We start from the raw sequence: 12,040 nt of genomic DNA, 5'->3' as shown, positions 1-12,040 counted from the left end.
ATCAGTTTGTCTTCTGCTTTCAGCCAAATATGTTCTGTGCTTTACGGTCTTCGACGTGTAATTATGAACACAGGTTTCAGACTACAATATTAATGTTTACTATTTATTTATAGCCAATTTACGACATGTTCAGTATAATTTTTAGTCTTAAATCCAGGAAAATTTGTTTCGATTCTCAGGAATTTGAAAAATCCGAGATTTCAGAATCTCTGACTGTATAAGCAAAAATTGTGGAAGTTCATATATAATTAAATCTTTAAATATATTGAAGATATTTTCTGATATATTATAGATATAATTTAATTCAATTTTCTCATAAACTATGTGATTAATGAAGTGGTTTCTATTAACTGCATAATCACTAAAATGCGATTAACTATGTTATTAACGAATAGTGGTCTTGAGAGATGTTTAAATTATAGAACATATCTGCCTTATCCAAAAATAGCTTGATAAGATTTTTGGCAAGACAAGTAGCTATAAGATAAACTCGGGTTAAGATACATATTCTGTTACTGGTTTCACCAATGTGAACGGAAATTTATTCTTTCAATAGCATTTATTATCTATATGTTTTAGGAGAAGAATGTATTGAACATATTTTTACACAGATGTACATAAGTTCCACTAAATCAAGATATTCGTGAAAGTCAAAAGCAAAGGATGGATAAGATTCGTTATTAAATTATAATACAATATGTAAAACAATTTTTTTTATTTTGACTGGAGAACATATCGAGGAGTGACTATTTATACGTCGTAAATAGATATCATCAAAGTGATTATAAATTATCATAAACTAAATTGTAAATAAAAATTACTAATACACTAGTATAGCTTAAGAGCGATTCAACCATGCGATAACTTTATATAATATATAAACTATCCCAAATGCGTAAACGAATCGTTCTTTTTGTTGACGCTGCAACGCTTCTAGTTCGATCGCCATTACGCGGCGGTTAATGCGCGCCACTTGGCGACGTAAATGGACGACTTCTTCGCTTGTGTTTAATCCTGTTACTGGTGGAGTGGAATCCCTGCGAATAAATTTATTGTTAATTATTTTTCTTATGTAATATATAATGATGACAATATTTATTTACCGAAACATGATTCTGGAATCGTTCAGGGTGTCGTTCATATTGGACGTGTCCATTGCGTTCGATGGAATCCTGCGACTCACAGTCGAAGGCGGGCTGGCTGTGGGGGATAGCGGTATCGGTGGTTCAGCTGCGCTCGGGAAACAGTGTTGTTCCAAGGTTATCACGTGCGGAGGCGTATTCACACGTACGTCATTAAGGGTTAAGGTGCTTCCTAGAACGGAATTTTCTAAGACAATTTCCCTTGGAGGTGCACGTGTTCCTAAAAAAAAAGATTTTATAAGTTACATCTATTATTGCGGTTTGGAGAGTTAAGTCCAAAATGATGTATTTGGGAAATTGGTATTTAACATTTGTTATATTATATAAGATTGTGTTATTGATCAAAGTTTTCTCCCAAGTATTTAGCTCTTGCGTCATACATTACAGTACTATTAAAGAGGTGTATTTTATTATTATTTTGCGCTTTATAATTAAACGAATAATGATGAGATAGATGTGATACTACTCCTGCACATACTATTTCTTCCGAAGAAGAGAGCAATTTTGGGCTACATCCCAAATCGTAACGAAAATTAACATACAGCGATGATAGTTTGTAATTAAAATTATTATTATTTCTCTAGTGGATATCTGGTGTTAGAGATGTCAGCGATCCTTAATATTTTCCCAATAATGCGTGACATTCTTAAAATGTAAGAAAAAATGTTATTGTTTAGTAAAATAAAGTAAGTAAGGATTTAAAATTATTTTTTGAATGCCTTATAGTTTTCTTAACTTTTTTGTGCAATTTTGGGTATATTTTATATAGTTATGCGATTTTTATAATCCATGGAATGCATCTTCACTTTTTCTATGTCATAGCTTTTTTGTGCGATTTTCCGCAGAAAAGACAATTTTAGCGTCATATGTCATCGTCAAAAATTATTTTCTAGCAGTGCATTGATAAAAAAAGCATATACCTTTATGACTTTATGGGTTAATTTTTTATTGCAAAATTATTTCTTATGCGTCTACTTAGTTGTCGCTATGCGCTTTGTTATTGGGTCATTGTATCTATAAAATATACCGAACCTCCAGTGAAAATACATTGAGCCAGTCGAGCTTTTCCAACTATCATATACGGATTAATTTATTTGTAAAATAGTGATTAAAAAATACAACGGAAAGCAAAAATGTAGTTATTTAAAAAAGGATAGTTACCGATGTGTTGGTCTTGCCCGAGCAGCATGATGCGGTCCGGAACGCTCATTTCGAACTTTTCGGGGGTGTCCCAGAAGGTATTGCCGTTCTGTGTATACATATCTTCGTCGCCAACGTCTCCGTTGGCTTTGATCCGTTTGGGGACGTGCATGCGCAGGCTGATGTCTTCCGGTGGACTGCTCCCGTACAAATATCCGTTCAGCTCCATGTTACCGTTTGTCCGCGATGGACTAAACGTACCAGACATGAGTGTAACTGTTATAAATATGTAAATAAAATAAGATCGGTTGTGGCGCTACTTACTAAATCGGCATCTTGGCCTTTGGCGATAATTAAAATTGCAACTGCAAAATCAGTCAACCGTTATTTTGTGAAAAATTAAATTGTAATATGGAATCAATTAACTTTTTACAAACACATAAAAATTATGCCAAAAGTGATTTATAATCGGGCCAAAACAATAATATTATTCGTTACGAATGTCACAGAATAATACCTGGTGGCGTTTGTTGACAAAGAGGTGATGAAAAATTACATAAACGTCATTGACAAAAGACACGGGCAACACTTGGAGCGCGACTGCCCGACCAAATTCACTCACTTGGGTGCGGTGGTAGCCGTTCTCTTGTTATGGCCAAACATTTATTTTAATTTAATTTGCAATCTAATTTTAGCGCTTAGCAAAATAATTTTAATCATGCAAAATTTACTAGTGTTTTATCAAACACATAAAAATACAAAATATAATAAATGAATACCAAAATATATTATTATTACTTTTCAATTAATTTTAACTTATGATAGTACAAAAAATAATTTAAAAGCGCATTTTACATAATTAACAAAAATTCTATATAATTTCAAATGTTCCTTTTATACTATATTTACAAACTTATGATGATAAATATTTATATTGCGATATTTACATATTTCATTCTGTGCTTCTCAAAGAATGGTCTGCGATTACATTTTTTCTATATCCATGTTTATTCGAGACAAATAACAAATTTATTAGGTAAAACTTGAGTAGATAACCAAAGTTTGAGAAATACTGTCTTAAATTGTTGTTTATATTTAGGGTTCCTTGGAAAATAATATAAACTAGAAGGATTTTAAGGTATGTAAAAGGTTAAACATATCTGGATTAAGCCATTGTAAATAGGAAGCGTAGGGTCCGTGCCCAGTTTACGAATAACTTTTAAACCAGCTTACTTTTACGCGATTTTCAAGTATAGTGTAATAAATAAAGAATATTATGCGTGGTGGTGATGTTGAAAATACGAGACGCTAAGAATCGCTTGTAGATAATTGTTGATAAGTCGCATTGGTCCTTACAATTGAGTAGAGAGTAATCAATTGAAAATCGCTGAAATTTAAACGGGTTCCAAAATTTTCGCAATTTCTTATGTCAAACGCTGCGTTAGGTTGCTTATTGCTTTTATATTTTATGATATCATAAAATAATAAAATTTTATCTCTGGGGCCAAAATACAGCTACCATTGTGGGGGCCTATTTATTTATTTTGGTCAGAACCAGTGGCCGTAGCTAAGGTAGTTGCCACTCAGGGCAATCCTTAAAATTGCCCCCCCCCCCAATTCAGGTTTTGCAGGGTCATAAAATCAGCATTTATTAAAATAATTAATTCGTTACTGTTAAGCTCTTGCTATAGCACATTTCTTTGGCGGATCTCGACGGAAAGACTACGACTGACGGCACCTCATCCGTCAATCTCTCTTATCATCACATTCCAACATGTAACTAAACTATATTTCTAAAAATATTATTGCAGCGACTTAATCTATATGTAATAATAATAAACTATATATTTTATTATTATTTCAAGTTTTTTAAAACCAAACTCCCAGATCACATTTTTTTGTTTGCAATTTATTTTCAAATAAGGTTACTGCTGTGCGGCTAAATAAATATTGAAATATTGTTTCGATGATTAAACAAAAACTTCTAAAAATATTTGTTGCGTACTTTGAATTAGGTATGTATTATTTGGTAGGTATTTGTATATAAAAAAGCACAATGATGATTGCTACAAAACATATTTAAGACAAATGGAAGTTTCGCAAGTATCAACAGATGAAACGTTAAGCCCCAAGCTAAAGTGGCACAGCGGAAAGTATTATTTTAAAGTGGAATGTAATTAAAATTAGTGATGATATTTTTTCTTGTGTGCATAGTATTTGTTCTCTTTTTTAAAGTTGAATAAATTTATTTCCAGTGGAATAATTTATTTTGCAAATTATTTTTTCACAGTGAATATGATGATCTAAAATAAAGTGCAATGCAAATGAGTTTAATTTCATGTTTGCTTATTGAAATTATAATTGTAAAATGTAAATAAAAAACATTATAAATTAAATGAAATTATAAAATCATTATTTTAACCTGAATTTTATGTTTGAAATTGAAATTATATTTTATAATTTTTTTATTATATGTATATGTAAACTTCCTTCGCTAATAAAGCAGTAGATTATGATACCTAGTAATTGGCTTAAAACTGCGCTAAGTTATATTTTTTCCTAGTTAGAAACCATTGATTATTTTATATTCACTCGCGAATCGGGCAAATGTCAATTGGTATTTATTTTATAAACATTCGTATTTGGTAATTTTATCTTGTTCAGCCTTTGAACTGTTACACCTCATTGCAGTTTGAACCATACCAGTCACCGGGTATGTGTAAACTGCCGAGTTGTGTGTGATTATTTGAGGTTATATTATTTTTTTCACAGACATAATGGAAGAGTTGAAACTTGTATCGTCGAATGCCTGCTTCGGCGGCTCCCAAAATGTTTACAGTCATCGTTCTTCAGAATTGAATTGCGACATGAACTTAGCAATTTATTTACCTCCTCAAGCTGGCGAAAAACCTCTGCCCGTCGTATACTGGTTGTCTGGTTTAACGTGTAACGAACAAAATTTCATAACGAAAGCGGGAGCGCAAAGGTTGATAAATAATTTCAATGTTTAGTGTATATTCATCACATTTATTAAATAATTACATATTATTAGATATGCAGCCGAACATGGCCTTATTATCGTATGTCCGGACACTTCGCCTAGGAATGTTAATCTTCCGGGAGAAGATGATTCATACGATTTCGGATCCGGTGCCGGTTTTTACTTGGATGCAACCCTAGAACCTTGGTCGAAACATTACAGGATGTACAGCTACGTAACCAACGAATTGATAAGCTTAATAAGAAAATGCTTCATAAATACCGTCGATACTAGTAAGATGGGAATAATGGGACATAGGTTGCATAGTTTTTTTTTTGAATTAATTATTATTATTTTTTAATGTCATGTTGATTGTTTTCAGCATGGGCGGTCACGGTGCGCTGATATGCTCTCTTAAAAATCCTGGTTTGTATAAGTCAGTCAGCGCTTTTGCACCAATATGCAATCCGACGAAATGTCCTTGGGGAGTTAAAGCGTTCACTGGTTATCTTGGATCCGAATGTGACGATAAATGGAAAGAATGGGATGCTGTTGAGCTGATTAAAAATTACAACGGACCACCAATATCGTTGTTCATACACCAGGTTCAATGGTTATCATTGAGCTTTGGATTGTTAAATTTAATTGCATCTAAAATTTAATTGCAATCCGAAGCTTATTTATCATTATTTATGTATGTACATAAATATTAATTTTAAATATTTTATTATTAGGGTAAAAAGGATGATTTTTATGTCAACAAGCAACTGTTGCCAGAGAATTTAATCGAAGCGTGTCGTCAAAATTCTGTACCCTGCATTGTAAAAATGTGCGAAGACTATGACCACTCTTATTATTTCATCGCTACTTACATCGGAGAGCAGTTGGAATATCATGCTAAAATTTTAAAAGCAGATAATTAACATTGTTTAGGAATTCTTTCCATTACATCAATGTCAACGTTGGCATGTGGTTATGGAGAATGTAAAAAATGGATGATTTTTATAAAATAAATAAAATATGATAAAAATAAAGTTTTATTTTTGAGTATAATCATCTTAAAGATGTAACATTATCATGCTTTTCGCATTATTCAAGTAAGAAAGATTATGAGCTAAAAGTATTGTGGAATCTTCCGATTTTTATAATGAAATAAGACTGGTTTTAAAACCATAACTCAAAGACAACATTGAAATGAGTTATTTTGAATGCTTTCATTCGGCTTTTCAGTCGCAGTAACGTTGTGCAAAATTAGTTCAGTGTGAGAGAAGAAACTACTGCTGAACAGTGTGAAGAATTTAAGATTGAAAAATTATACACGAATCAATTCTATTGTAGTGGTCCTCAACCCAGTCCACACCGCCCATTAGTAGGCGATTCAAACTTCCATGGTGTGTGATGTGTATTATGTAACAACTTCACATATACACATGTATAAATAAAAAGATAAATATTTTTTACAAAACTTCTCCCTCTAAAAATTATTTCACATTTGCACTAAATTGAGTAAATGCAACATTGGTGGGCAGTAAGGAAATTAAAAAATCAGCTTTTATGTTAGAGGTAATAATGTCCAACCAAGAGATGTAGAATCTGTTATATTAAAAGACGGTTTTCAAGATTTTGAATTAACACAGTATTGAGGAACTATTATGTGAAGATAAAGTAACTGAAGTAAATCTAGTTAACATAGTTTGTAGTTCGAAAACAAAAGCATATCTATCATTGATTTTAAAGAACCAGACATATTTACTAGAAAACTAGTGATACATATCTATTCCGATGCTAAAAAACGATTTAAAAATTCAACGAATTAAAAGAACTGACAAAAAATAAACAAAAAACTTCAGTTTTAGATTTCTACCAGTAACTAGGACGTTTCTCTCGAAATAAATCAGAATTTTTTACTGATAATTATGATGTTGTCTGAACCAGCAATTGTAAAAAAGAAAATACAGTTGCTTTAGAAGATAGCAGAGAAAATATTGTTTAATGACTATTTTACGAGTTTGTGTTGTTGCTATTTAAATGGTCAGTAATTTTTAAATTACAATGACGCATAAGTGCGTCAGCGGCTTATAATGTATCAATATTTGTAAGCGAATAATATATTTTTAAGCGTAGTTTTAAATGTTATGTATATTCTGACTTTAGGCGCCATAAACCAAAAAAAGTGCGGGAGTCACTGTACTAAACTATTCTACGGAAAGAGACGATTCGTCGGAACTATCCAAAGGATCATCAGAATCAACAGTTTTAGTAGTCAATTTTAAGAGGCTATCTAAATAGGAGCCACTTAATAGACTGTCTTTTGAAATCCCCAGCTTTTTCATTAAATCTTCCGCTATTTCTTGCCCTTCTTCTATCGTTTGTCTAGAATTTAACACGACTTCCAATTCCATAAAGTTTCCCAAGCCTTCGACTTTGTCCACGTGCACTCTAGTCTGTCCCACCAAGAATAAATACCTGTAAAAATACAACATGCAGTAATCGTTATTTTATATTGATTTATTTTATCTATTAGCATACCTAGTCTTTATGACGTCTCCCTTGTGACCGAGAGCCGTTGTTAGTATTTTGTGCAAGTCTTCAGCCCGCTGAGTCGGAATCGTGCACAATTTATATTGGCTGAGTTTGGCTCCGGGCACGTCAGGTCGGTCGTAATGGACGAGCTGCGTGAGCAACTCGCCTCCTCGTCTCTCTCGCCTCAATTTGAGACGTCCTCGCGCATCTTCGTAGAACGAGTCGTGCTGCTCGAGGACGGAGGGCGGAGCCCCCTGCAGTAACTCTGCGCATCGCAGAAGATCCTCCATACATTCCACTTGTGCTTTCACTTCTACGTTTCTTCGCGTCATCTCAAGATGTTGCGAATCAGGCGCCAAAGAGTATTGCGCAATCTGATCTGTCAAATATATTGAACAATCAAGAGTTACCATAGCAAATATTTAAAATGGCAATCCAATTTAAATTATTCTTTATCGATTACGGAAAACATTCAATATTAACTGTCGAGAGACTGAAATATTTTTAATTGAGCGTAGAACGGGACCGCGCTATGCCTTTTTGTCATTATTTATGCACGCACGTGTACGCATTTCCTGCTCAAGTCCGATGACGTCAAGCACGCGCGGCCTTTAAAACCTTTGCAATAAAACACAATATATTTTTTTACATTTTTTCTTTACAAATAATAAAAATAAAAAAGAAATGATAAAAATTAAACTTAAATTACTTAAAATAAAACATACATCTATAAGCATATAGCATACAAAAGTAATAAATTATAAATGCTTAACAATCAGGGCGTTTTATTACTTTATGCATTTGATACACAGCTCTGGAATAAACAAAACACGGTACACGCGTAATATTATTACCAGCACAAAAGTTACACGTACGTATTCTGGGCGAAGACGACGTATAAAGATCTTTGGGGTAAAAGTCTTCACAAACAATTCTATTGCTGAATTTTGCGGTTTATGCAAATAAACGTTCTCCTATCGTTCAGCAACACTTTTTTTTTACTAAATATATTGATAGGAGACGTATGAAATACGACGGCATTGATCGCCACTCAGAATATTTACAGATCCATATCTTAAAGGTATTAAAAGCCATAATATCAATGAGCTTGATAAATATTCTGAATGGTCACCGCCTTGTCGCTCTTAATTAAATTAATAAAAAATTAAATAAAATTAATCACCGGTGGTCGTTTGTTTTTGCTGCCTTTACTATTTGTGTTAAAATCTTTTGTACTGAGCAACAGAACCGAGTGAATTTTTTTTTAAACATAAGACGCCAAGCACATGTTATCAGCAAAACAAAACCAAAAAACCGAAGATAGAGGACGTAAGTTCCAAACATGCCCCGAATTCTATATATAAAAAGTTTCCTGCAAAATAAATGTTATTTTTCATATTTTTTTTTATCATAACAAAATGTTGATCATTCTTATATTATATGGATGTTACATTTTTTCATTACTCTCCGATGAATCTGCCATGTTTGATTTGAACTATATTGAATATTTATTATTACTGCTTTTATAATAAATAATAATTTCAAATGAAAATGTGAAAAGTACTGTGTACTTCGCAATTGAAATAATCTTCGTCTGATTCCGATTTGAACATTTCAATCACGTCTTCATTATCCAAGAGAAGTTTTACACAAATTTGAGATCCGATTCATCGAAATCATTATATCTTTCGGCCATCGTTTTAAATATTATTTAAACTAAAGTTAGTTTATAATAAAAGTATTTAATGAAGCAAAAATATTAAATATAGTTATCAAGGCGAAAAATAATTGAGAAGCGCATGAATATTCTGTGCTTCGATGTAAATTTCCCGACGACAGGCAAACAAATACTAAAGCACGTTTGAAACGCCGTCTGATGTGTACATCAGAGCCAGTCAGAGCGTGAGGCACAATGCCATAACTCTCTCGCTCTATCACACGAACTTGTGCATCTCGATCGCACACGTACAAACGAATCCGTACGAGAGAAGAGGGGATACACTGTCCCATCTCTCTCTTGCGATATTTTCTGACAAAACTGTATAGCATAGGTGAAATTTAATAAATAATTTTCCAAACAGAAGTGGCTTGCTCCCACGTGCGACGCTATTCGTCCTATGCTACACGGTCATTACATATTTTACTTTGGATTATTACATTATTATTAGTATATATTATTACTTTATTTTATACATATGAATATTTAATTGTATTTCTGTAGTTATATATTTTTGTATTATTTCATAAATAAATGCGATATCTAGGCAATAGTCAACATTTTAAACATGCGCATGCGCGTTGCACGTGTACTCTGACTAAAAATTAAAAATGTTAGCCTTGGCTAACCTTGAGACATTTCGTAGAATTACGTCAGTCATACTCGCGTTGCGGACGTGATAAGTCTCGCGTCTTTGCGACAATTTCGTCATCTTTCATAACGAACGAATAAAACGAATATAAATCTCGGACCGTTGTTATCATTCATAAAACGACAGTGAGTACAGAAAAACAATGAATTCTCCCAAAGACTATTTTCTATAAGGACAAACGTCAGATGCACATTGACATACCAGTGACATTGCATCCAAAATTACATTTATTTTTAAACTACTACATCCGTACATAATGTAAACACACTAACCTTGAAATTATATTTTAACCTATTTTTGAAATGTTTATAATTAAACTTTTTCGGCCTTGACAATTTGTAATTTAAATATTTCTAGATGAATGAAGATAGTAATAATATTAGTAAAATATGGCACGAGGAATCGTCTCTAGAGCGTTTCAAAAAGAAGGCTGAAGAATCACCGTTTATGATAGTCGGTATGAAGTCACTTAATATAATCTTTTCCTTACCATGTTTAACTATAAATTTTAATTTGCATTACAGGTATCTTGGGCATGATGGGCGCATGTGGATACGGAGCATATTCATATAGAAACCGGGGTACTATGAGAACCAGTATTTTTTTGATGAGATTAAGAGTCATGGCGCAGGGAGCAGTAATCGGATCGTTAACTTGCGGCTTAGTGTATACAATCATCAATGATAATTTTATAAATAAGAAATCTCATTAAAAACACCATAGATAATATATTAGCTAATTAATGGAAACGAGTGTCAAGTATATAATTGTTATTCCACACTTGAATGTTAATATGAATTAAATGTATGCGCAATTCGATAGGATGTGAAGGGGACCGAGTTAATGATGTTAAATAAATTTATTTATTTTTTTAGTTAATATTGTTTATTTCGAATGTGATGTATTATAAAATGTTGACAAAAACATTACTGTATTATTTAAAAAAAAAATATTTAAATTATAATTTGTAGTCACGTAATTCCCTATCAATGTACTATTTCTTAGTTCAGTATTAACGACTATCATAATGGAAATGATTATTGTAAATCATACTTACTATTATTTATTAAATGTACTCATTTTAATTTAATAAGTGGAGCTAATATATTTTTGTCAAGAATATATTAATAGTAGTTGTTAGCAGAATATGATTTATTTCAGTAAATAAAATGTTTATTTATGTTGATTAGCTTTTGAATGATTTCCCTCTAATTTACCTTGAATAAAATTAATTAATGTGATAAAATTTTTTAAAAATATATTAAATACCTAACTTCATTTAAAATAAATAATATAAATAGGCAACCTTTAAAATTTTGGCAATAATGCGTGATAAAAAAATATTTACCAATTGTGTATTAGGCGGCTTTCATAAATGATGTCACAGGTTTGTCGTGAATTTTTTACCCCCTTTCCCGTAAACCTATAACATAATTTATGGAAACCGCCTTAGATATGAATTAAAAGTATTCACATAAATCATAATTACAACAGTATAAATCATATATATATATATATATATATATATATATATATATATATATATATATATATATATATAATATATACAATTTCATTGTGACATATTGTCTTTCTTTGTCCTCTAACAAAAAGGTCCAAGGTGAATATTTTTAGACCTAGTAGCATCCCTAAATGAACAAAAATTTCCGAAACGACCATTTTTTTAGCTCCTGTAGCATCACTAAATCAACAACAAAATTCTGAAATGATCTTTTTGCTCTTTTTAGTATCCTTTGATATTTTCAAAAATTGGTAACCTAATATTGTAGAGCAAAGGCTGTCAATCTTCTTAGCTTACCTCACCTTCACCATCCTTCCTAAGATACTCCAACTCTAAATGGAAATAGTGGCTGAACTCATTTTTT

At 32.0% G+C, this 12,040-nt stretch overlaps 4 protein-coding genes and 1 long non-coding RNA gene across 8 annotated transcripts in view; 2 read left to right on the top strand and 3 right to left on the bottom strand.

Annotated features, from left to right (window-relative positions):
* Positions 1 to 12,040, bottom strand: part of LOC148230935 (uncharacterized) — a 565,745-nt gene that overhangs the window by 102,822 nt on the left and 450,883 nt on the right. The gene's annotated exons all lie outside the window — the stretch shown is intronic.
* Tango11 (transport and golgi organization 11) lies at positions 695 to 2,945 on the bottom strand. Of its 3 annotated transcripts, XM_088196029.1 has the most exons (5): positions 2,800 to 2,945; positions 2,607 to 2,647; positions 2,304 to 2,533; positions 1,104 to 1,362; positions 695 to 1,037 (listed from the first exon to the last, which is right to left on the bottom strand). In XM_088196029.1, the coding sequence occupies exons 2-5, from the start codon at positions 2,615 to 2,617 to the stop codon at positions 839 to 841; spliced, it is 699 nt and encodes a 232-aa protein (XP_088052155.1). In that variant the 5' UTR covers positions 2,618 to 2,647; positions 2,800 to 2,945; the 3' UTR covers positions 695 to 838. The 3 variants fall into 3 exon arrangements, with proteins under 3 accessions (XP_088052155.1, XP_088052156.1, XP_088052157.1); XM_088196030.1 differs by lacking the exon at positions 2,607 to 2,647 and having other exon boundaries at positions 2,304 to 2,558; XM_088196031.1 differs by lacking the exon at positions 2,607 to 2,647 and having other exon boundaries at positions 2,800 to 2,935.
* LOC148230955 (S-formylglutathione hydrolase) lies at positions 4,775 to 6,296 on the top strand. 2 transcript variants are annotated; one of them, XM_088193934.1, is made up of 5 exons: positions 4,775 to 4,899; positions 5,055 to 5,268; positions 5,335 to 5,580; positions 5,645 to 5,867; positions 5,997 to 6,296. In XM_088193934.1, the coding sequence occupies exons 1-5, from the start codon at positions 4,890 to 4,892 to the stop codon at positions 6,183 to 6,185; spliced, it is 882 nt and encodes a 293-aa protein (XP_088050060.1). In that variant the 5' UTR covers positions 4,775 to 4,889; the 3' UTR covers positions 6,186 to 6,296. The 2 variants fall into 2 exon arrangements, with proteins under 2 accessions (XP_088050060.1, XP_088050061.1); XM_088193935.1 differs by having other exon boundaries at positions 4,779 to 4,995.
* On the bottom strand, positions 6,283 to 8,166 carry LOC148230954 (uncharacterized). Its single transcript, XM_088193936.1, has 2 exons — positions 7,792 to 8,166; positions 6,283 to 7,728 (listed from the first exon to the last, which is right to left on the bottom strand). Exons 1-2 carry the CDS (start codon positions 8,115 to 8,117, stop codon positions 7,458 to 7,460), a joined length of 597 nt encoding a protein of 198 aa, XP_088050062.1. The 5' UTR covers positions 8,118 to 8,166; the 3' UTR covers positions 6,283 to 7,457.
* LOC148230953 (HIG1 domain family member 1A, mitochondrial-like) lies at positions 10,092 to 11,338 on the top strand. The gene is made up of 3 exons (XM_088194093.1): positions 10,092 to 10,279; positions 10,512 to 10,611; positions 10,679 to 11,338. Exons 2-3 carry the CDS (start codon positions 10,512 to 10,514, stop codon positions 10,864 to 10,866), a joined length of 288 nt encoding a protein of 95 aa, XP_088050219.1. The 5' UTR covers positions 10,092 to 10,279; the 3' UTR covers positions 10,867 to 11,338.

The sequence above is a fragment of the Plectrocnemia conspersa genome, unplaced genomic scaffold, assembly GCF_051122295.1.
Source record: "Plectrocnemia conspersa isolate PC_06_02 unplaced genomic scaffold, ASM5112229v1 ptg000010l, whole genome shotgun sequence".
Lineage (NCBI taxonomy): Eukaryota > Metazoa > Arthropoda > Insecta > Trichoptera > Polycentropodidae > Plectrocnemia > Plectrocnemia conspersa.
The sequence above is the reverse complement of the archived record's forward strand: the minus strand, read 5'-3'. Positions and strand labels throughout refer to the sequence as shown.

Coding starts and splice junctions, on each gene's coding strand:
- LOC148230953 (XM_088194093.1), top strand. CDS start 10,512: ATGAATGAAGATAGTAATAATATTAGTAAAATATGGCACGAGGAATCG. Junction 10,612..10,678: donor ATCACCGTTTATGATAGTCG/GTATGAAGTCAC, acceptor TTTGCATTACAG/GTATCTTGGGCATGATGGGC.
- LOC148230955 (XM_088193934.1), top strand. Junction 5,269..5,334: donor ACGAAAGCGGGAGCGCAAAG/GTTGATAAATAA, acceptor ACATATTATTAG/ATATGCAGCCGAACATGGCC. Junction 5,581..5,644: donor ATGGGAATAATGGGACATAG/GTTGCATAGTTT, acceptor GATTGTTTTCAG/CATGGGCGGTCACGGTGCGC.
- Tango11 (XM_088196030.1), bottom strand. CDS start 2,550: ATGTCTGGTACGTTTAGTCCATCGCGGACAAACGGTAACATGGAGCTG. Junction 1,363..2,303: donor CGGGCAAGACCAACACATCG/GTAACTATCCTT, acceptor CTTTTTTTTTAG/GAACACGTGCACCTCCAAGG. Junction 1,038..1,103: donor GATTCCAGAATCATGTTTCG/GTAAATAAATAT, acceptor ATTTATTCGCAG/GGATTCCACTCCACCAGTAA.
- LOC148230954 (XM_088193936.1), bottom strand. CDS start 8,117: ATGACGCGAAGAAACGTAGAAGTGAAAGCACAAGTGGAATGTATGGAG. Junction 7,729..7,791: donor GGAGACGTCATAAAGACTAG/GTATGCTAATAG, acceptor GTATTTTTACAG/GTATTTATTCTTGGTGGGAC.